Source organism: Trichomonas vaginalis, chromosome IV (genome assembly GCF_026262505.1).
Source record: "Trichomonas vaginalis G3 chromosome IV, whole genome shotgun sequence".
Lineage (NCBI taxonomy): Eukaryota > Parabasalia > Trichomonadida > Trichomonadidae > Trichomonas > Trichomonas vaginalis.
Window position 1 is genome coordinate 24,622,983 of NC_067206.1, and position 22,298 is coordinate 24,645,280.

The 22,298-nt window shown below is 35.0% G+C and overlaps 9 protein-coding genes and 7 pseudogenes across 16 annotated transcripts, besides 2 other annotated features; 6 read left to right on the forward strand and 10 right to left on the reverse strand.

Annotated features, from left to right (window-relative positions):
* Window positions 1–13,346: part of a mobile genetic element that runs on past the window's edge.
* TVAGG3_0161150 (organellar and viral DNA polymerase type B) lies at window positions 33–281 on the reverse strand (the record flags this gene model as incomplete). Its single annotated transcript, XM_051224980.1, has 1 exon — window positions 33–281. The coding sequence occupies one exon, from the start codon at window positions 279–281 to the stop codon at window positions 33–35; it is 249 nt and encodes an 82-aa protein (XP_051109966.1).
* TVAGG3_0161160 lies at window positions 402–946 on the reverse strand (annotated as a pseudogene). The gene has a single exon. A coding segment is annotated over exon 1 (545 nt).
* Window positions 1,466–1,666, forward strand: TVAGG3_0161170 (uncharacterized protein; the record flags this gene model as incomplete). Its single annotated transcript, XM_051224981.1, has 1 exon — window positions 1,466–1,666. The coding sequence occupies one exon, from the start codon at window positions 1,466–1,468 to the stop codon at window positions 1,664–1,666; it is 201 nt and encodes a 66-aa protein (XP_051109967.1).
* Window positions 1,960–2,065, reverse strand: TVAGG3_0161180 (annotated as a pseudogene). Its single transcript has one exon. A coding segment is annotated over exon 1 (106 nt).
* TVAGG3_0161190 (uncharacterized protein) lies at window positions 2,686–3,051 on the forward strand (the record flags this gene model as incomplete). The annotated part of the gene is made up of 1 exon (XM_051224982.1): window positions 2,686–3,051. One exon carries the CDS (start codon window positions 2,686–2,688, stop codon window positions 3,049–3,051), a length of 366 nt encoding a protein of 121 aa, XP_051109968.1.
* On the forward strand, window positions 3,385–3,812 carry TVAGG3_0161200 (annotated as a pseudogene). Its single transcript has one exon. A coding segment is annotated over exon 1 (428 nt).
* Window positions 4,000–4,691, forward strand: TVAGG3_0161210 (annotated as a pseudogene). Its single transcript has one exon. A coding segment is annotated over exon 1 (692 nt).
* Window positions 5,509–6,451, reverse strand: TVAGG3_0161220 (annotated as a pseudogene). Its single transcript has one exon. A coding segment is annotated over exon 1 (943 nt).
* On the reverse strand, window positions 7,331–7,915 carry TVAGG3_0161230 (phage tail repeat-like family; the record flags this gene model as incomplete). The annotated part of the gene is made up of 1 exon (XM_051224983.1): window positions 7,331–7,915. The coding sequence occupies one exon, from the start codon at window positions 7,913–7,915 to the stop codon at window positions 7,331–7,333; it is 585 nt and encodes a 194-aa protein (XP_051109969.1).
* TVAGG3_0161240 lies at window positions 9,895–10,707 on the reverse strand (annotated as a pseudogene). The gene has a single exon. A coding segment is annotated over exon 1 (813 nt).
* TVAGG3_0161250 lies at window positions 10,727–11,576 on the forward strand (annotated as a pseudogene). The gene has a single exon. A coding segment is annotated over exon 1 (850 nt).
* Window positions 12,334–13,152, reverse strand: TVAGG3_0161260 (phage tail repeat-like family; the record flags this gene model as incomplete). Its single annotated transcript, XM_051224984.1, has 1 exon — window positions 12,334–13,152. The coding sequence occupies one exon, from the start codon at window positions 13,150–13,152 to the stop codon at window positions 12,334–12,336; it is 819 nt and encodes a 272-aa protein (XP_051109970.1).
* Window positions 13,256–13,346: a terminal%2Cinverted (terminal inverted repeat of Maverick-3 transposon ID:TVAGG3_0161080).
* Window positions 13,347–14,512: 1,166 nt separating this feature from the next.
* TVAGG3_0161270 (microtubule binding CLASP family) lies at window positions 14,513–16,827 on the reverse strand (the record flags this gene model as incomplete). The annotated part of the gene is made up of 1 exon (XM_001313508.1): window positions 14,584–16,827. The coding sequence occupies one exon, from the start codon at window positions 16,825–16,827 to the stop codon at window positions 14,584–14,586; it is 2,244 nt and encodes a 747-aa protein (XP_001313509.1).
* A 326-nt stretch (window positions 16,828–17,153) lies between these two features.
* TVAGG3_0161280 (dynein heavy chain binding) lies at window positions 17,154–18,008 on the reverse strand (the record flags this gene model as incomplete). The annotated part of the gene is made up of 1 exon (XM_001313507.2): window positions 17,247–17,996. One exon carries the CDS (start codon window positions 17,994–17,996, stop codon window positions 17,247–17,249), a length of 750 nt encoding a protein of 249 aa, XP_001313508.1.
* Window positions 18,009–18,333: 325 nt separating this feature from the next.
* Window positions 18,334–19,998, reverse strand: TVAGG3_0161290 (uncharacterized protein; the record flags this gene model as incomplete). Its single annotated transcript, XM_001313506.1, has 1 exon — window positions 18,421–19,998. One exon carries the CDS (start codon window positions 19,996–19,998, stop codon window positions 18,421–18,423), a length of 1,578 nt encoding a protein of 525 aa, XP_001313507.1.
* A 183-nt stretch (window positions 19,999–20,181) lies between these two features.
* Window positions 20,182–20,997, forward strand: TVAGG3_0161300 (uncharacterized protein; the record flags this gene model as incomplete). The annotated part of the gene is made up of 1 exon (XM_001313505.1): window positions 20,182–20,997. One exon carries the CDS (start codon window positions 20,182–20,184, stop codon window positions 20,995–20,997), a length of 816 nt encoding a protein of 271 aa, XP_001313506.1.
* Window positions 20,998–22,298: the final 1,301 nt, after the last annotated feature.

Consider the following 22,298-nt stretch of genomic DNA (forward strand, 5'->3'; position numbering starts at 1 on the left):
ATGTTTTCTAACATGTTTTCTAACATAACTATTTACAAGCGTTTTACATGGTATATGTTGCGATGGTTCATGACTCTAAACAATTTCGTGGCTTCAATTTCTTCTTTTAGTACATCGAATGTTTTAACGATACCGAAAGTTTCTTTATACTTCTTCTTGACGTCAGATAGAAGGAAATCGTCAGCTGTTGGATAGTTTTTGTTTAGAAATGTCAACATGTCCATTTTATCTTCTGCTGGTTTCTCTGCTTCTTTCTTTAAATCTGCATAGTCGTTTCGCATACGTTCTATCTCTTTGACGGAGTAGTTATATTTCCTCATTGCTGCTTTACATTTAGAACATTGTGGGTTCATTTTTGCGTTATATTCTGAAACCTTACCTGCTAAAACAACTAAGGCGTCAATGGTTTTCTTCATCTCGAACATAGCGGGTTTATTTGTTCGTTCCATACCTTACCCCTACTATCTTTATCTCTTATTTCCCAAACACATTTTGCAACTAATGAAACAAAGTTGTCGTAGGTCTTAAATTCTTCGGATTTGTAAAGGTCAGAGATGTTCTTATATACCATGTCGCAATCTTTGTCCATAACCTTATGGTTGCAATGAAAACCAAGGAATTCATAATTTACCTTTCGTATGAACTTCTTTATTTCTACTGAGTCAGTTGCTTTGACTTCTATTTCGTCAAATTCGGGAATGGTTAGTTTTTGTTGTTGGATTTCAGGCAATTTGGGTAAATGGTCAATAATGTCCTGCATTTCATAAAGATACTGTTCATTTGTTTCATCTTTCGCACTACAGTCTAAATTACTTGTTAAAAGTTCTTGCTTTATCTTCTGGATTTTTGTTTCGAAAGTATATGAAGAAGGAATGAAGCTTTTCATCTCTACTAACATTGAAGTTGGGTTCATGACTAACGAGTTTGGTGCTGTTGTTGCTAACATGTTCTTACAATAAAAATAAAAAATATTTTTTTAAAAAAACCAACTTTATTTTTTATTTCGGGAAAATTCATGAAAATTCAAGAGTTTTAGACCATGTTAGAAAACGTGTTAGAAAACATGTTAGAACTAACATTCTAACATAAATTATATTTTTGGTGTAAATTTCATGATTTTCGAGAGTTTTAGACCATGTTAGAAAACGTGTTAGAAAACATGTTAGAACTAACATTCTAACATAAATTATATTTTTGGTGTAAAAGTGTTATTTTTTCATGTCCGAAGACTCGAAGGTGCAACACTTCCAAAATACCGACGAACTCAGAAGAGCAGCATGGCAGTATGTTCTTGACAACTTCTTTGAGTTCTCCAGGTACACCTTGGAAAATGCTGAAGAACTCCGACACAGAGAATTTGGAGAAATTGCACTCCAATACTACATTGACAAACAAAGGGTAAACAAAGGGTAAACAAAGGGTAAAATAAGACTAAAAACTTAACGTTTAAAAAGTGACATTTTTAATGAGCTCCGAGTCACCGAGAAAACTTGGTCAGATGTTAGCAGCTTACTTCCCTGAGGAAGATGGAAGCGTTACATACGTAAGGTTCAAAAACAACGAACCTGGAATTGCGTACCAAATTCGCAATTACATGACCATGGAAGAGTACGAAAGGTTCCTACAAGAGAAACCAGCTCTAAACAACTCAGAAAAGAAAGAATAAAAAGTTTAACTCGTAATTGTTTATTTTTTTACTTGTATGGGCAAGCTGCAAGAATGAAGTCGACTATCTCAGTCTTTGTCTTGACCAGTTGGACTGCTCTTGCGAGTACGTCTGTTTTGCGGTCTCCAGCTGGTGTCTGACCTTCGTAATTGCGCATGTTCTTGAGAGCTCCAACTGTAAATGGTTGTAGGATGAAGAGTCTCTCAGACTGCTTGAGGTAGTCGTCACGGTCACGAACCGAATCTGTGGTACGAGTCGAATTGGTCGACCTTAGGGAAGAGACTGAAAGCCTGTCATCTTCCATAGGGGCTGTGGCATACTCTTTGCGTAAACGGTTCAGACCTTCTTCGAACTCTTGGTCTCTCTTGGATTGAGATTGGAATTGGAATTGGGGTGGAGGGTTTGACATGAACATCCAAGGGTTAGGGCAGTAAGGCATAGGCTGAGGAGGGTAGTTCGGGAAGCCTTGAGGAGGTATTTGGTAGTAATTTGGAAATTGGTAGTAATTCGGAGGTACTTGTTGGAACTGAGGTACTTGTTGGAACTGAGGTTGCTGAGGTGCAGGGGCTGGTGCTTTAGGTTCCTCTGGTTGGGATATGGGCTCGGTTGGTGGTACGTCGGACATTGTCTTGAAACAATAAAAGACTTGTCTTGAAACAATAAAAGACTTGTCTTGAAACAATAAAAGACTTGTCTTGAAAAAGTAAAAGACTTGTCTTGAAAAAGTAAAAGACTTGTCTTGAAAAAGTAAAAGACTTGTCTTGAAAAAGTAAAAGACTTGTCTTGAAAAAGTACGGGTATCGTCTGAAATCAAGACCACTGTTCTCAAATTTGAGAACTTTACACCAAAAAATTTCTTGAAAAATAACGGGTCTTGTCTTGAAAAAGTAAAAGACTTGTCTTGAAAAAGTAAAAGACTTGTCTTGAAAAAGTAAAAGACTTGTCTTGAAAAAGTAAAAGACTCGTCTTGAAAAAGTAAAAGACTCGTCTTGAAAAAGTAAAAGACTCGTCTTGAAACAATGACCGACATAGACCCAGCAGATGAGGCAATCTACCTTATAGAGATAAATGAGCTAGTTAGGAACTACCTGAGCCATCTGAAGTCAAACAAGACCATTGCAGGCTGGGTGTCTGGAAGAAGTGCGCTTAAAATTGAAATTGACACTGGAATTGTCCTGCAAATACCAGAAAACACTCCTTTCGACGACATAAAAGAGATGAAGAAAGAAGTCCTCTTGAAGTTCTTTGCCAAGCGTCCTTGGATACTACTTCCAAACAGAGAGAACCCAACTGTACGAATTGCCCAAATTCTCAGAGGACTCTTACACTTCTCGGGTCGGGCGTTCTTCATAAACACAGAAGGCGACATCGTACCTTTACAGTAAACATCTCATTTTAACTTCACTTTTTTATGTTTTTACTCACACTCGTACTCAACAGGTATGTGTACACATATGTCAACTGTGAACCTTGTATTGACCGGTCTTCCTGCAAATGCAAGTTCGGTCAATACACAATTTATGGTGGCAAGAAAGACAGTGGGGAATGTTATTCTGACATCTGTTGTTGCGCTCGAGAGAGAATTGAAATTCCAGACCCAACTCCAACACCAACACTCAAGTTGCCAAAGACTCATGTGAAGAAGAAGCCTTCTGGTAAGTTTCTTATAGCCATATACATGGCACGCTTTGAGTAAAAACATTTTTTTCATTTTTTGAATGAAGCAAGTTAAATTCGTCCCACACCAATCTCAATGGACCGATGAAGAGTTTCAAGCTATGGTTGAAGCGTTGAGAACGACATAGACGGCGAACTTGAAGGAGCTCAAACCACAATTGCAACCAAAATTGCACAAGTCAAGAAGAGATAGCTCCACTTAAAGCTACCAAAGCTACTCTTGACCTCATGGATAGTTACCGTTTAGATGTCAAGAGTGGAATAAGACAATTAAAATTAAAACTTCTAAACTACGAAGCTATACTCCAAAAGTTAGCAGAAATGAGAAGACTTTACCAGAGCTACTTACATGTAAGGGACTTACCTTCAAGCAGTCCGACCAAAGATGAATTTTCTGACATTGTCCCAATTTTGTCCGAAAGTCAGCTCAGATGTTTTGAACTGCTCCCAACATATCCAGAATATGAACGTTTGCCTGAACTCTTCCGCAATCTCAAAAAACGTTTTTTGGTTCTCATGTTCGAAACTTTTATCGGAAGAGACAACAAACGTTCAGAAGAAGAACAAGATATTATTTTAAACTTGTTGTATGACTTAACCGTCATAACAAGCTTTTTGAAGTAAAACCGTCATTCTCAAACCACTTCATTTTTTCGATGTCCGAACAAGCACCGAAGCCGAACACAATGGCAGATGTCCTTTCAATGTTGCCAGACAAGCGCCCAGTTCAAATTCAAATTTTGAATTTGAAAGCTCATCTGACAAACACCGTTAAGACTCTCCAAAGTAGTCTTATGGAAGAGATGAAACTTAAAGGTGAGTTCCTCATGAACCAAGCTTCCAATGAGAAATGCCTGAATGATTTGACGGAAACCTTGCGCATTTACGCGAGAGAGAACCGAGACCTTGCCAGACTCATCTACCGTTTCTTCGAAGAGATAGACGCCATCTGGAAGGTACTCGGAAAGGACAGAACCTCCAACACCGTAATTCGTGAACACAAATTGAAGAAGGAATTGTCGAGGAAGAAGAGGAAGAAGAGAAACACGAGAAGAAGAGGAAGAAGAAAGAAGAAGAGGAAGTTTGGGCAACCCTTGTTGCCGATGACACTTACGAAATTTCCCAACCCTACCCATACCAAATCCGCAACAAGGAGACAGGCAAGGTTCTTACCCCAGTCCTCAACAACTTGGGACACTTGAACCTTAACCTTCGGAATCGCGGTTCAATCTCCATGGGCAAGCTTGTCGCAATTCAATGGGTTCCAAATCCAGACAAGAAGACGAAGGTCAGACACATTGACGGTGACAAGCTCAACAACCGTAAGGAGAACCTCGAGTGGTTCTAAGAGTAAAAAAATTTTATTTTAGGGGGAAACCCCGAGTAAATTTAGGTGTTTATTTGGATAAGTATGTAAATTAAGGTAATTTGGACAATTAGTTCCGACCTTGAATTGGACTCTTTCGTCATCCCAGTTGCGTAGGAGGTCGTCCCAGAGGAGTTGGTAGAATTGCCAATCCAAGGACGATTTGTCCTCCCAGGCATTGAGGATGTACTGCTCGTAGAGTCTCATGACCTCTGCCTTGCACCAGACACCCTCTCCCTTGGAACGTAAGGCTTCTTCGAAGTGCTCGAATGCGATTGGCTGCGTGACCATCTGAAATGACACTTTTTGTCCGTTTGGTCAATGTTCGTGTCTCGTGCCATAGTCGACGAAAATACAGACAAACAGGTTATATATGAGTTTGAGACCAAGAATGGTGTAACTCGACCTGTCCGATTCAAATTCGAATAAAAATTTTTTATTTCATGCAATGTTTAACTATTTCACCATCTTCTTTAACACCCCAGTACTTACGCTTGGAGAGGACATGAACTTCGGTGAAAATTTTGTCCAATTTGAATTGACCCATCTTTTCACCGACCATTCCCATTTCAATGAGTTTGTTATAGCCTTCTTCGTTCGTCATGAGTGCGTCAATGTTCTCATAGTAAACCTTCACTTTGGATTTGACTTCGGAGAAGAATTTGTTGTAGTTGTCAAGGACTGCCTTTGCGAACTGAGGGTAAGACCAATGTTCGACAATAGGTTTTAATGTGGTTACTAAGCCACTTTGACCTTGAGTGAATTCGTACTTCAAAACAAAAGGAGAAAACCTTTCAACAAAGTTGTCGACCTTCTCATAATGTTTACTCTTCATCTCTTGAGGTTTCTTAATGGAATATCCCCATGTCGAATTCATAAGCAATTTGAGTGTCATTGCAAGTTTGGGGTTTGAAGCTTTCCTAATATCATACAGTTGTTGTATGACTTTTCCAACTGTATAGTTCCTTCCTGGGAACTCACCATCTTCGTTTGGAATTCCAGTTGGGATATATTGGACGAACCTCATGTACGCAGCGTTAAGGTCGACATAGTATATCTTTTCATCTGAGTCGAACTTGTCGCAACCAATTGGTCCAGTTTGTGGAAATTCAAGTGAGTCTCTTATCTTCTGAGAAACTTCTCCTGTTATCTCATAAACATCGTCGAAGCAACCTGTTTCATATAAAACCTTCTGACCTAACTCAGATGCTCTCCAATACAATTTGACGTCAATTGGATGTCTCAATGGAAGTTTGTTTATAGCATCTTGAAGTTCTTGCAACCTCATTGGAAGTTCTTCTGGTTCAGGTTGGTATCCGAACAATCCAACTCCTTTTGGAACTGTGTACTTCTTTTGTGCTATAAACTTTGTCTGGAACAACTTTTGGTCTTGCTAACAGTGAAAAGTTTGTTTCGTCTTTTGGTACAAAAGTTTCTGTCAGCTTGTCATCTGGAATTGGTTCCAACAAGCCTTTCTCGAAAAGAATGTTAACAGCTCTGACAATGTTGCACTTGCCTTTTCCGAACAATGGGTTTGAAAGACTTTCGTTCAACATGAAGTGGTTGTGGAAAATTACAATCTTCAACCATGGTAAGTCTTTGTCAACAACAAAGTCGTCATGTGAAGAACCTTTAGCTGTAGGTATGTTGACTCGGATATTGACATTTGCCAACGGTGCAATTTTTGCCAATTGACCTCTGAGAATGTACCTTGTCTTCACACATGACTCAAGATACTTCATCTTCTCTTCTGAAACAAGACCAGAGTTCCTGAGACATGTAAGAATACAAGGTTCATTGACAATTTTTTCATTTGAATTGTAAATTCCATACCTTGTCAAGTCAATGTCAGACTTATTTATGAAGGGGAAGTATCCAGCATGTTGTCTGACTGCTTGAGGGTTAGGTTGGTACCATTCAAATTTTACACTTGCAATTCCTTCAATTGCATTCAAAATGTCTGAGTCGGAGTCAAACATTTGTTCTCTCTTTGTAGTCTTGAAAGCGTCAAGAAGTTGTGCGGCTGTTGTGACATTGCCATGTGCATAGTAAATGTGACCGTCCAAATCTGTTACGGTTAGTCTGAGATTGTATCCTTTCTTATTTCCGTCTTGTATGGCAGCAAGTACTCCCATGAAGCCTTCTTTGTTCTTTCCTTCGTCAAAGTTTACTGTAAAGGTTCGACCAGATGTAATTTGACTTCTAACTTCACGATACTTCTCATATGCATATCTTGTTCTTTCCATGGGAGCATGTTTGTCTTCACCTTTTCCTTTTTTCCTTCTCAAAGGATGCAATTGTTCGTCGTGTTTCCAGTAGAATCTGGCAAAGCCGTCGTGTCCTTCAACTTGAGGTTCACTAACATCGAAAGGCATGTCCATAAGACGTTCTTCTTCTAACCTCTCTAATCTGTTTGGATAATTGGCACGTGCTGTTTCCAAATCCATTTCGTAGCGAAGACCAGACAATTTGTCATAGACTTTTATGGGTCTTCCCTTCCTATATTTAAACTTCTTCGAAACTCTCCAACCATATCTTTCTAACTCTGCTTTTATTCTAGCAGACCTTCTGTCCATTCTATATGGGGGCATTTTTATAAAAATAAAAAAATATTTTTTTCTTTACTTTACATAACCGCCTGCTGCCATAAGTCTTTGACGCCAACCCATACCAGCTAATGAAGGTTGACTTGGTTTAGTTTGGAAACTAAACTTTGTTTTTGGTTTATCTTCAGTTTTTGGTTTTTCTTCTTCTATCGGTTTTTCGTCACTTTTTGGTTCCTCTGACTTTACTTCACTTGCAGGAACAGTTGTGTCGTCAACATCTTCATAAATATCATATGCCATTTGTTTTTGTTTTCCTTTCAACTTTTTGTGTTTGTTGTAAAGTTTAGAATATTTCGACTCTAAGTCAATGAGATGTTCTATAATGAACTGTTGGTCAGTGAAGTAAACTTTTCCATCTGTTGTCTCGAAAGCTCCTTCAGACTTCAATATTTTATTTGTGAGAGTCTGTTTCTTTTTTGAGATACTAGCCGTTCCATTTCTATGAAAAGTGACTTTATAGTTAGGGTTTGTATTTCCAGACCTGGCACTTTCTATTATTGAATTTTTCTCTTCATCTGTAAGTTCTTTGACAGGTTTTGACAATGGTTCTGAACTTTTTGTTTGTGGTGTCAAATCTACCGTTTCAACTTCTTCGGTCATTTCATCTCAGTAAAAAATTTTAGTTTGGTTTGTTTTCAACTGGTTGTTTAGGTTTTTTAAGTCGGTCTAAAACTTCCTGAGGTATAGGAAGAACTTGACAAACACGTGGTTGTGTAACTGCTGGAAGCGACAAATCCATCTTGAACCCATTTGTCTCAATGCTGTATTGTTCATTTCATCTCAGTAAAAAAATTTACATTCCCCACGTTTGAGGCGGTTGCGGTTGGTTGTTTACCCACTGTTGTGCATGGTTATATCCTCTGTTAAAGAATCTTTCACCTTGGTCCATATAGTGCCCTGCTTGGTTATAGTAGTCATTTGCTTTGTTATAGTAGTTTCCTGCTTGTCTTCCTACATTGTCCATCCATCCTTGAACTTTTCCTCTTGTTTCAGGATTTGGAATAAGATTTGCTGCATCTCGTGCTACATCCCAACCTTTCTGTACAGTTTGTATAATAGGTTGTGCTTTCTCTTTAAGTATACCTAATGTACTCAAAATCTTCCTTCCAATTCCAAATGCACCTCTGGCTATTGTTCCCACTGCGGGCAAAAATCTGGATGCAACTCCTGCTAATGCGCCAAATAAACCCATTTCTTATGGGTTAAAAAATGACGAATCCAAACAAGGACCCCTATGTTTCTAAAGCAACAAAGAAAGCACTCATGTAAAAATCTTTAGTTCAACACCAAATGCTTGGTTTATGGATATCTTGGAAAACATTCCGAGGTATAGAGAAGATGGACCACCATACTGGCTAATATTTGTCGGTCAAAACACAAGATACTGTGAAGCCATACCATTACAGTCCAAAAATATTTTAGATGTGAAAACTGCTTTGACAATATTCGTTGACAAATACCATCCAACAAAACTGACATCTGACTGTGAAAGTTCTTTCAAATCAGACGATATTAAAAACTATCTGCGTTCAAAAAATGTAAACCAATATTTCATTGTCGACCAAAACCATTCTGCTCTTGGTGTCATTGACAGTTGTATAAAAATCTTAAGAGACTTAAACCAACCACAAGGTGGTGAGGTAATGAAATGTCATATGACGACAAATATAGACACTTCTCCATGGCAAAGATGAGACAAGTTTTAAATATTTACAATACCGTAAACAAAAAGGTTTGGGAAACCACTCCCCCGAAGAAATGAAAAACAACCCTGACTTAGAGAAAGACTATATATTTAATAGTTTAGTCAAAAGAGACAAACAAGAAAGAATGCCAGGCTTCAAACTTAAGAAAGGTGACAAAGTAAAAATAGAAATACCTAAACGCGACCCATATGAAAATACTATTGACTATGACAACAATGGGAACTCGACAGGTACTCACATTCGTGTTCGTAAAAATAGAAGAAAGTATACAAGAGAATATTATGAAGTTTTAGGCAAACATGGCAAAATGTACAGACTGCAAGCAGAAGATAAAACTACTATTGTCAGACCTCGTTTCAAACTTGTCAAAGTTCAAGGTGGTATACTTTCAAAGACAGTTCCTAACAAATATAAGACAACTCCTGACGAATATGCTAAAGAAGTTGAAAATGACGACTAAGCAATTCTATACCATGCACAAACTGTCATGTAAGGTGGCATGTATTTTTTACCTAGTCCTGTAGATGTTGTTGTAAAAGTATGTTGGTGGTTTCCTCCTGGTTCAGTTTGTCGAAAAGTCTTTTTTGCTGAATGGTTATAATCTGGAGATAAAACGTCATAGCCAGCTTCATACTCTGAGTTGTATAATGGGTGGTCTCTTAATGAGTGGCTATGGTCGCCAGAAAAGTTTGTTGTACCAGAATGACTATGTGGTGGCAAGTTGTCGACAGATATCGTTTTACTTCCACCTGTTTTCTTTGGAGTGTGTGCACAATACAAAAAACTTTCGAGTATTTGAGTCCAAGTTCCAAAACCAAGTACTACTTCTGGTCTGGTAGAGTTCATTGACGTATAAATAGAACCAACCGGGTAAATGGTTTGAAGTATTTCTGTCTTTAATGTTTGAAGCTCTTTTTGTCTGCTTTCTTGTCATATAAATCTTGAGCAGTGAATTTAACTTTATTTTCATCCTCCATGACATAAACATCTCTACATCTAATGTATCTCATCGTTGTTATGTCTTCATCCGATGTTAAACCTTGTGGAAAGTTAGGAGGTTTCCAATTAATACATCCCCACCAGTTTCTTCAACCGTTCCTTCAATATTTTCTATACCAACAGTTGCGAAGAAATCGTGTGTATGTCCAACGTCACTTTTCCTGTTTAAGGTTTCTTGTAAGTTTGTAATATTGCAATGGTATGTGTATGAGTCTTTTTAGAATATTCTTTGTCAGCTCTTGTCACTTCACTTGACATTTTATTGTCAACATATGTTTTATCTGCTTTGTCATCTAACATTGCTGGTAGTTCATCTACGTCATAGATGTTATGTGTATGATGTTTTTGTGGGTATGTTCTATCTGTCCATGCGAGAATATAGTCTCTTGTTGCATCTACATACTCTTTGTCAGCTTTGTTGTCAATATCTGCTTTCAAAAGAAGTTCATCTATAGGTTTCTCGTTTAAAGTTCTTTTTGTTGGATTTATACAAACAGTATGGTTCTTACTGTCTTGAAACAGAAACTCGTCTGTCAATGGGTTTATCGTCAGTTTTAAGTTTCCTTCTTTCAATGACTCAGATATCTTAGAATAGTTTGAAAAGTTTGTTGTGTTCTTATTTAGAGCTTGCACAATGAGTTGTCGGTTGTGTTGTATTTCTCTCATAGACGCTGTTTCTTTCGACATTTTTATTCTAGATAAAAATATGCTTTCAATAGAAAAAGAAAATTCAAGAGTTGCTACAACTAAACCATTAGATGAACTTTTTACGAATGTCGGTCAAAAGTTTGAGACAGAGACCGTAAAGCATGAAGGCTATCGTTTTGACTACCCATTGAGATGGCTAAGAGACCCATCCGTCACAAAAGCTGTTGGCTTTCGTAGAATGAAGTTCATTTCAGAAGCCATACATGGTTTCCCATTTACGGTCGCTTTTGAAGTTCGATACTATAACAAAGAAAAACGTACGTATGAGAAATTTGAACAGGGAAAACTTTTACAAGTTAGTTTGCTTGTAAACTTAGAAACAACTCTTCAAGCTTTTCAAGAAAAAATAAACGATATCTATCTCGAATATGCAAAACAGTACAACATTGACGAAGGAGAGTACCATCTCGATATTTTATATGACAGGAAAAATGCAACTGTTAAAATCGATAGAATAGAAGACCTTGGAGAAGACGTTTATATTTCTACAAAATATAAACAACTTGGCATGGTATAGATTTTGAGGATGTTAAATCAGCCTGCAGAATATCCAGTACACCCGAACTTTTATGAAGTCGAAAAACCCTAATGGAACATATGAAAATGTTTTCGACCCAGATGCTATTATCGTTCATGCTTCATTTTCTGGCGCCCAAAACTCTTTTTTATGCTTGGCAAATGACTTTTACGAAAAACCTACAAAGCTATATGAACCACCGAGTGGAAGTATTTCAGACTTTCAAGTATGGTTTACAACAGATGGAAGAAAGAGAATAGTTCCATTATACCATGCGTTTTACTTAGAACTTAGTCTCATATACAACTACTATCGAACAGTAAAAATATAATTTTTAATACGGTTGAGGTGTTGGATTTGGTTGCCAACTAGACTGTGGTGCAGGTTCAGGCTGTTGTATAACAAGCTTGTTCTTCTGGTTCAGGGTCTTTAGTATAATACCAACGAACTGACCTACTCTTTTGCCAATATTTTGACTCCGTTCCATACTCCCCTTCCGACAGATTTTATTCCATTCCATATACCTCTTTCAACATTTCGAAAGAAGTTTCCAATACTACTGAAGAAACCCATTTTACTATATGTAAAATCTAATGTCCACCTAGTCTCTTACGTTTCCTTCTGAGTTCCATTGCATTCTTTAACTGGAGCTCATACATTCTATTTTCCTCTGGTAGAAAACATATTCTGGGTCAACTCCTGTGTTCGCGTCATCTGCATAGAGTTGTTTATATCCCACTTCAGGTTTGTATAAAACTCTTTCCATCTCATATTTGCATACCATGTGGTAAGCCTAACGCAGCGTCATTTGACATGGCAGTTTGCATTTGTACATCTGTTGGCACTTGACCATAGTTTGCCATTGCAGTTTGTATTCTAACTTCATTTGGAATATTCTCTGGGTTTGGTTGTCCAGGTTGCTGTGCATTCGCTAAGTTCTGTGCGTCCATTTAATATTAGATAAAAATATCTCTTACGAGTACATATGCTGAACATTTGCTGGTATTGGTTCATCTTCATATTCTCTGTACTTTTCTGCCACGTCAAATAAGTAAATGACACAATGGAAAAACCTAAAACAAGTAGTCCTATTTCAAACCACATTTACTTACTAATAAAATTTCTTTGTTATGACACTTTCTCCAGTTTATAGGACCTCTCTCATATTCTATCTTGTCATATATAAACTCATAGTCATGTATGTCCTCTAACCATCTCATAACGGTTTCCAAACCACTTTTATCGGATGTAAAGTAAAAGCATGGATGGTTATGTAAAACGTCTAAAGTTTCTAAAGAGTCTCTCAAAGTCCAGTCTACTTGGTATTGAAAATCCCATGTGTTATAGAACGGCGGGTCCACTATAAAGAAAACATTTTCCTTGTCTTTATATTTTTCATACAACTCTGTCCAATAACATCTCACAAACTCTATACCCTCAATATATTTTTCTATGTCCTCTTTGAAAACATTTGTATAGTTAAGATATAAAACTTTTGACATAAGTGTTTCAATGTCATGAACTCTTATAGCACCACTATATAATAGTCTAGCAGATATACTATCCCAGTCAATATACTCTGCTTTTTTCAAAACCTCTCTGACAGTATTTTTCTTATCTAATGGTATACGTTCCATCTTACCTATAGGTATCTTTTCTTTTAACTCTTTCAATATTTTGTTTGTGTCTGGTATATGTTTGAGACGGTTCATATAGTTGTCGAAGTCATTGCATATAATCTTTGAGTCAGGAAATACAGTATGGCACAAATGAGATATATAGAAACTTCCACCGAACAAATCTACAAATGTTAGACCATTCGGTAGTTTCTTAAGTTCTCTCAATAGAATATCTTTACATCTACTCTTATTTCCAAAGAAGGGTAACGGTGGTTTTGTAAAATTCATTTTATATATATAATAAAAATGTTTTTACCTGAAAAGTGACAGAAAAGTGACAAAACATGAAAACATATATATTTTGTGAAAAGCTCCTGGAAGACCCGTATATAAAAACCTCATTTTTTTACTAAACATCTTCGGGGCTAGAAGGGGCGCAGCCCCTGGAAGCCCCACTACCTTTTTTTTTTTTTTTTTTTTTTATATCAGTATTCACATACTATGTATACTCTAATATTTATAATATAATTGAATTTTATTCACATCAAAAAATTTGAATCATGGAGTTGATGAATATTAATGAGTTAATACTAATATACAAACTAATGTGAATAATGATACACTAAAATTATTGTGTTTTATTTTTTGAGTTTTGAATCTCTCGAATTTCCCATACAAACATATATTAAATTTATAAAATATAGAAATGTTTTATGATTCTACAATATTTTTTGAAATGTGTACTAATCTTTCTTATATATATGATTCATTTCTATCGGCGCGTGGAGCGCGCCGATAGAAATGAATGACAAGGCTGTCATGCACCAGTGTGTTATAACAGATCGATTTTATTTGAAATTTCATAAATTAATAATTATAAAAAATTTGATATTCAGAGACGGCGCTACGCGCCTTTTAGCATTCTGGGCACTTACGTGCCCAGAATGCAAGATTGAGAAATTTGAAACTTCGTTTCAAATTTCTGCCTTGCTGTTAGGCAAAAAGAAAGTCAGTACAAAAAAAATTTTGAAATTGAGAATAAAAATAATATTGTGAGTTTTTGTGATATATGGATTTTTAAGAAGATTTTAGAGATTGAAGTCTCAATTTATAAAATTTTTTTAAATTGAGAGGAATTTTAATAATATTATTTTATTTGATATTTGGATTTTTTAGAAGATTTTAGAGATGTCAGTCTCAATTTAAAAAAATTTACAAAAAATGATCGTAAAATAATCGTTTTTGTTCAAATCCTTTTCATTTCGGGAAATTGAAGTTAAATATCAAAGTGATGGTCTATGCATATGTTAAATCAAATCATTAAAAAGTGTTTTGATGACTTTTTCTAACCGCAATTTGTCACTTTTTGATGTTTTAAAATTATTATATATCCTATATGCATTCAAGATGCAAATTAATATTATGTTTATTTTATTAAAAATAGAATGTCCAATTATTGATAAAAATCGATCCGCTTTTCTACCGGTCAAGCTGTATATATATAGAACCCATCCATGTAAACCTCGATGTCACTTTTGCGGCCGAGCGGAGAGAGGCCGCAAAAGTGACATCGAGGTTTACATGGATGGAAAATTAAAAATTTATATTTGATTTTTTATAAAATTCATATGAGAGTTATTTATATTAATCGCGAAAGAATAAAAAACAATATTTATATATAAATAAAAAACAAAAAATAAAAATATAAAATCGATAAAATCAATGTTTTGAAGATCTGCTCTTAGATACCTTCAATTCAATCAATTTCTGGTTGGTCTGTGATAAAGTACTGAAATATTTTGCAAATGCGTCCGGAACTTTTTGTCTGAACACTGCAGCGATTTCTACAGCAGTTCTTCTATGAGCAGTGACATCACTCTTCAAGCAAAAGTCGATTACACTAGGAACTACGTCGATGTAAAGTAATAATGAATCACTTTCCATATCTCCGAAGCATTCAAGGGCCATTTGCAGTGCGACAAGGATTCCTTCTTGGTTTCCATTCATTTCTGGTATAGAACTGACCATTTTAAGAAGTAGTTCTTGATTTACAGAAATTGCAGTTAATGCAGCGTAAGCTCTTGAAGAAACTGTTCTGCTTTGGGTGCACACGAGAGAAATGATGTCTTCTAGAGCCTCAGGAAGGAAAAATTCGGAACTTTCGTTCATTAAATTTATAATGAAAGTTAATGTATTGACAACTGTTTCTTTGCTGTCTGATTCAAGGAGAGAAGGTAATTTATCATTCAGGTGCTTATTAATCTCTGCAATTAAGTCACGATTATGCTTGAATAACTTAATAATTTCTGAAAGTTGCTGGTTTCCGTTTTCTCCGTTATAAATAGCATTGATTGCGTTATTTACGACAGATTTGGCAGCATTGGGCGATCTGGGACTCTTCGTAAATGATCTGTCGCTTAAAACAGGAGAAATTTTTTCTTCAACGGGCGTCACTTTTTCTGATGGAATAAATTTTTGGAGATAAGTTGTATCATCAGTAATTTCGAAGTTTTTGACAAGTTTTTTGATAGTTTCGATATTATTACTGCTAAGTTCAAGATCAGGATATAACTTTAGCAATGTATTATAGAAATCAAAGGTAGATTGAGTTATATCTGAGAAAATTTCAAACAGAAAGTCCTGTCCGTAAGTTGTTAATACCAAACCAACCAGCCACTTATCGAAATGGAACGCTTCAATGAGGGATCTCGTGTCATCTTTGAAATCATCTTTAAATCTACGATAAAATACCTTCAAAAACGACTTCCAGTCCGCTATATTGGGCATAAACTGTGTAGCGGCTATAATACTAGGTGGCAAAAGCATCTCCAGACCATTAATATCGTCCCAATTATTTTCATCGATTATTTTGGTCAGAATTCTTAAGAACTGCTTCGTGGTTATCATCGTAGTAGGCGGCATTACCTCCGAAATGTCCTTCTTGAAGTCGAAACTCTCTCTAATGTTGTCTCTTCCAGGAACAGGCGAATTTTCAGGAACAAACGATGTTTCGGCCGAAAATTTCGATCGATAGCCATCGTCTAACGGTTCCTTGGTCCTAGAAACCGTCGGAGTTTTCGCAATTTTCTTTCTTATTGTTGTAGGTGTTCTATTGACTTCCCTTGCAGTTTTAGGCTGCGAAATGAGTGAATCTGTTGAATCCGCAGCTTTTCCGAGCGATGTCTTCGCTGTTTTCTCTTTTGTTGGTGGTGATGGAACATATGATAAAGGAGCGGACATAGATTTGATATTTACGGTAGGAGTTGATGTGCGGCGTGTTGCTTCGTCTTCGCTGAAACATTCTAAGGCCGCTCTGGCTGCTTTTCTCGTATTTTGGGACGCATCATTTGATAATTTGTTTAATGAGTCACGAATGTCTTGTGTATTCTTGGCAATGACTGTAGATGACCAATTTGTAACGATTAAATGAAATGCTTCTGCTGCGACTTCGCGTTGTATTGAAGATTTTGAATTTGCGAGAGTTTGCATAGCTCTGACGACTTTTCTGTTTTGCACATGCTTTGCTATTTGAAGAATTGCTAAGTGTACTGAGTCACTGATGATTGCAGTGCCATGTGTGAGTTGTTTAGATAAAGCAGGCAAAACTACATCGGTTGAAGTAATATAAGATGCACCTAATATCTGTGCGCAGGCTGCAATAAGTAGGGATCCGTTTTTAACTAGTGTTGATCGTAAATCATAAACACATGAAGCAATTCCTGTTGACAAATTGGAAAAATCAATACCAAAACTCGCAATACCGCCTTTGAGAACACTCATTGCTTCAAGAATTGCTGTTGAACGACGTGTCCAATCATCTTTTGCACTCAAATCTTGTTCTAATTGCTCCATTTTCGCTTGGGCTTTCATTTCAGATTCGAATTTTGTCTCAGTAATACCCTCTAGCGGCTTATCAAACTGCTCTTGCAGAGGGATAGCTTCAGGAGGGGATTTTCCCAGCATTGAACGTTTATCGTATAAATCTTTTTTATTCGGATTTTTATGTATTAAAACAAATAAGGAATATAAATGCAAATAAAATTATATGGAACAAATTCTTGTAAAATCATATTTTTTCAATTTCAAAATCAGAAAACCCACAATATCTATCGTTTAGCATTGTAATTTAGTTATATACGATTAGACAAGTCATATTATTTCATTGGTTTATACATATTGCAATTTTTGAATGCAGAATCATTCAATTTCAACATAAAATCTCAAATGTTAAATGTATACAAGGGACAATTGTAAGTTTTCATTAATTCTTTCTTCATAAAAATGTATAATTAGTGAAATAATGACAATATTTTTATATAAAATAATAGCGAATGAATAATGATTTATAAATTAATAAATATTAATAGTGATAAACAGATGAGTTATTTCTTAGCTGGTGGTTTGTCATCAATAACGACAGGGGAAACCAAGAAGTCTTCTAACTTCTTTCTTAGTGCTGCATTATCAGCCTGTAACTGAGCGAGCTTATCTGAGTGCTCCTTTCTCTTTGCATTTTGGTCAGCGATATCATTTGCGTCTGCATCAGCCATTCTCTTCTTTAAATCAGCTATTTTGTCTTCAAATGCTTTAATATCGGCTTCTAATTTTTCATTTTCTTTGATTAAATTATTTTTATTCTGTTCTCTATGAATTGCTCCTCTAATTCCATGAGCTGTAATTGATTCGTATTGTTTCTTATATCCACTAATTGTTTCTTGTATTTCATTGCGAATATCTATAAGTAACGTAGCTCTTTCTGTACAATCAACGGCGACTTGTCTGATTATTTCATTAAAACAATCATCAAATAGCTCAGCTCTTATTGGACAGATACCTGTTGCTCTAGCTTTCTTTTCTTTTAATAAATGATCTAATTGTTCTTCGAGTGCAATAATATCAGAACGTGATGCAGATGCTGTACTAGCATGCTGTATATAATCAAATGTGCCATCATTTGACTTTTTAGGTGGGAATATTTGATCAAGGTAGTCTACAAGCCACTGTTGCGGATTTGCTTGAACTGGGGCTTGATCTTTTTTAACTTTCTTTGTTGAAGTTAGTTCATTTATAACAGGAGGATCATATTTAAGAAGAGTATCTCCAGTATATTCTGTCTTTGTCGTTTGAGTCATCGAATTAAAATTTTAACTATATTTTTTTGACATGTAAATATTAGTTTACAACTAAAATAACGTATATTTTCAAAAAAAAAGGAGATTTCGTCTTCAAATTAATATGTTATATTACTCATGAGTTCATATGTATATTAGATATTCCATGTTATTTATGACAATAACCGATGTAATAGAAATAATTCGTATATTTCGTGTGCAAAATGATGAATGTTTAACTTCATATTTCACACAAATTTGGGAAATTTGGAATCAGCTTGTCTATGACCAAATTTTAAAGAATTTCTTTAACTTTTTTGCAAAAAATTACGAAAATATCATCATTTTTTATGTGATTGTCATTTTTGAGAAAGTGATTAAAAAAGACTTGTCTGATAGATGTAAATTTTATAAACAAATAAAAATAAAAAAAGAATAAATAAAATTATTCTTCTTCCTCTTCATCATAATCATCCTCTTCATCATCGTCGTCATTCTGAGGGTTAAATTGGTTATTATATTGGTTCATCATAGCTTGTTCGAGAATTCGGATCACATTTTGCGTTGGAAACTCTCCATTTGCCTTCATTCCTTGATTCACAGCACCAATGACAGCTTTGACAAATTTTTCTTTGATTGCTGCTTTCCCTTGTTCCAATTGTTTTTTCATCTGGTTTAATTCATCGGTATAATCTTCTTCTTTTGCAGCTAGTATCCTTCTTTGCTCATTTTGTTGTTCCATGAGTTCTTTCTTGAGACTTTCGACATCATCTTTCTCATTTTGTAAATTCCATTTAAGATCTTCGATTTTTGACTCCATTTCGAGTCTCTGGATTGATTTATTACTTTCCATTGTCTTTACGGCGACTTCCGCATCAATCTGGGCTTGTACGAGTCTGTTGTTCGCATCATTAATTTCATTTGTTAATTGTTCGATGGCTTTTTCGAGTTTCTTGTTCTGATCCTTCTTCGCCGACAACTGTGTTGAATATTCACCAATTTGGCGTCTGATTTTGTCGACTTCTGAAGTATCAACCTCCCTGCTGTTTAAAGTTGAAATTAAAAGGTTTCTTTCTTCCAAAATGGCACTCCTCTTCATGTTCTGACATTGTAGTCTTTGTAGGGATGCAATGAGAGTGTCTGTGGATGGTTCTAATGAAGAACTGAGAAGATCTGCATTATGAATGCCAGAAACTTCTGATTCTGTACGATCGAATAATGTTTTCATCTCTTTCATGATATCTTCTAGTAGATCATCGAATTTCTGATCTTCTTGCTTTGGAATTTGTTTAGAAATTCCATCATCAGATTTCGGATTAGTTTTTGCTTTCGAATTTGATTTGTTTTTGTTCTTTTTACGGCTTTTATCGGTTTTGGATGATTGCGGAGTGGAATTTGCTGAAGAAACTGATGGCATATTTGATGTCATCGGAAGAGAAGCTGTTGATGCAAAAGGATCGACTATTTCTGCAATTGCGACAACTCCAGGTGCATAAGAGACCGCAAATACAGATCCAGCTGGTTGCCCTGCTAAAGGACGAAATGGAGAGTCTTCGTTGGGTAAAATTTGGAAATTCTCTTCTTCACGGATAGGTTCTGATATTTCGGACATCAGACAATCATAAGCTTTGTAGTTAACAACAATAGAATCAGTAAGTTTTGATTCTGATCCAGTTCCACGAGTTAGACAGACAGTTTTAGCTCCATGGTCAAGTTTTTGAGATAGGGCAATGGCAGAGAAAGCTCTAGCCTCTATAACATTCGGAAATTGCATTAAACATCTTCGATTATTTGAATCAACATAAGAACAATATACATTATTTTGAATTTCCCATTGCACTTCTGGTGTTACAGGTATCATAAAGAAAGGTTTACCATTATTTATCGCTAAAATTGATAATTGACCTTTAATTTTAGCAGCAACTAAAACAACTTTACCAACAGTATCATAAGAATTTGTTGCTGGATTCAACATCGAAAATATAATTGCTGTAGCGCGTGCTGGTTTTTTATTATCTTCCATATTTTTTTGAAGAGAATTTATTTAGGGGGAAATAATTCAAAATTATGGTGATTTATAGTGGATTTTTTATTTTAAAACTATTTTATGACTATATATACTTATAATTCGGAAACTCCCAGCTTCCAAGCATCTGAGAATCAGGAAAAAGACTATTCTTATATATATTTTTACAATAAAACGAAAATGGATGACTGCAAATATGAAAATATTACAATTGACCCTAGCGACAAATCAACATATGGAATCGTTGAAATAGATCATTATGAATTTCAATACAAAAGAAACACCTTATCAAATCTAAAAGATGACAATAATACCGTACGTGGTGTAATCTTTCCAAAGAGTTTAAATTTGGATAATGAACCATTAATAAGATATTTGGTTCAGGTCAAAACGAAAAATGTTTCAAAGGATGCAAAAAGTTCGGAATTATTAGAGGATGCAATAAAACCAAAGAACATTGAACGATTTAACAAACAATTATTGGAAGATATTTTAAAGAATTACTATATTCAATTGGGCGAATTCCTACAATATCTCAAAGTTATTAAGGAAGAAACAGAAATTGCTCAAGAGCTAGCAAATGTTCTTAAAAATCTTATTAGCGCGGACATTAAAAATGGCAGTTTTAATTTAGACAATTATTTTGGTTATTTAAATGATTTAATTCCTAGTAATAACCAAAATAATACTAATTCTGCGGAAACAGCTAAAAAAGATGCTGATTCTTGGAATGTTCATGATTTTGTATTTCAAGCTTTTCGTGACAACGCAAAGCAGCAATGCGAAGAGTTTTTGACAATTGATTATGAACTAACTTGGGAAAATCGTCCACCACAGTTTAAAGATTTCAAATGGATGAAAGCTTTTATCAAATTAATAAATAATGATAAATGTTGGAATGAATTTTCCAAAAGAATCTTTGAGATAAACAGTATTGAAAGACCTAACTCTAAACAAACAATTGGCCAAAATGTGAATTATCATTTGGCTCAATAAGTCAAAAAAGTTTTTTTTACAATAAACAGGTGTGAAGCATCATTGAATTTTTAACCTTAAACACTGGAATTTGAAGAATATGCTTTATGGGTGTGAGCGCAGCTTTAATTAATAATTTCAGCTTGCAAAATGAATAAATTAATTAAATAATTAGTTTTTATTCTATGATTAGAAACAGATTTGAGGAATAATTTAATTGATTTTTGAACACTGAGACATATATTTTTATAATGCTGCTTTGCTAAATCATCTATTGGGTGGGCCTTTGTCTTAAATAAAAAAAAATTGTCAATTTATAAATCAAATTTTTTATTACATTTTCAAATAGAAATGATATTAGACTATTAACAAGATACAGAAATACAGTTATTTCAATGATTTAAGATGAAGGCATGTAAATATCTCCAAATAGCTTAATTTCTGGAGTGCATGTATGTGTTTTATTTCCGTAATTTTTGTTGACAACAATTTCGAACTCTCTAATCCATTGTGCTTGAATAGAAATATTATATCCGGAATTTGCCAGAAATGGAAGAGTATAATTATATACCTTTGGCGTATGGCTTTCACTTATCAATTTTACTGCGATATTTTGAGGATTGCAGATCTCTCTTGTTATATTTGGAAAATTAATTAGTGAAAATTTTGTTTTTTCATCAGATCTGAACAATGCGGATGCAGTAGTACCCTTGACATTCCATTTTCTGTTTGAACCTAATTCTATTCCTTTAAATGGTTTCGTTGGGTGTATTTTTTTCTTTATTCCGTCAAAAAAGGTGGAAGACAAGGTTTGACTTGGTGAAACAATCTTAATGAGAGAAAAGTTAGTATATTCAGTACGAGGGAGGCTACTTATAAGCTTATTTTTCAAAATTTCAGGATCATATTTTTCTGGAAGTATTGTATTAGCTTTATTTGCTTTTATAATATCTAACTTTTTCTGGTTTATTTGTTGGCGTAATTGTTTAATTGATTCCTCGCGATTTTTGATAAAATCGTTAAAATCTTGAAGTTGTTGATTTATTGCAGTAAGGTTTGATTCATAATTTTCAATTTCTGTAAGATTGTCATATTTATGATTTTCGTTATTCAAAACTTCACAGAAGCATAGATTTGAAAATAAAATCAGAAACATTTATAATTGTCACTTTTTTAGAATATAAAATAAGGATGAAATAGTTTGTTTGTTGTTAATTCATTCTGCAACATGATTGAAGAGTTTATATTGCAAGAACAATCACTACACAAATTACATGTATGATTGTGTAGAGTCAAAGCTGTTATTCTATGTGTCTATTTGA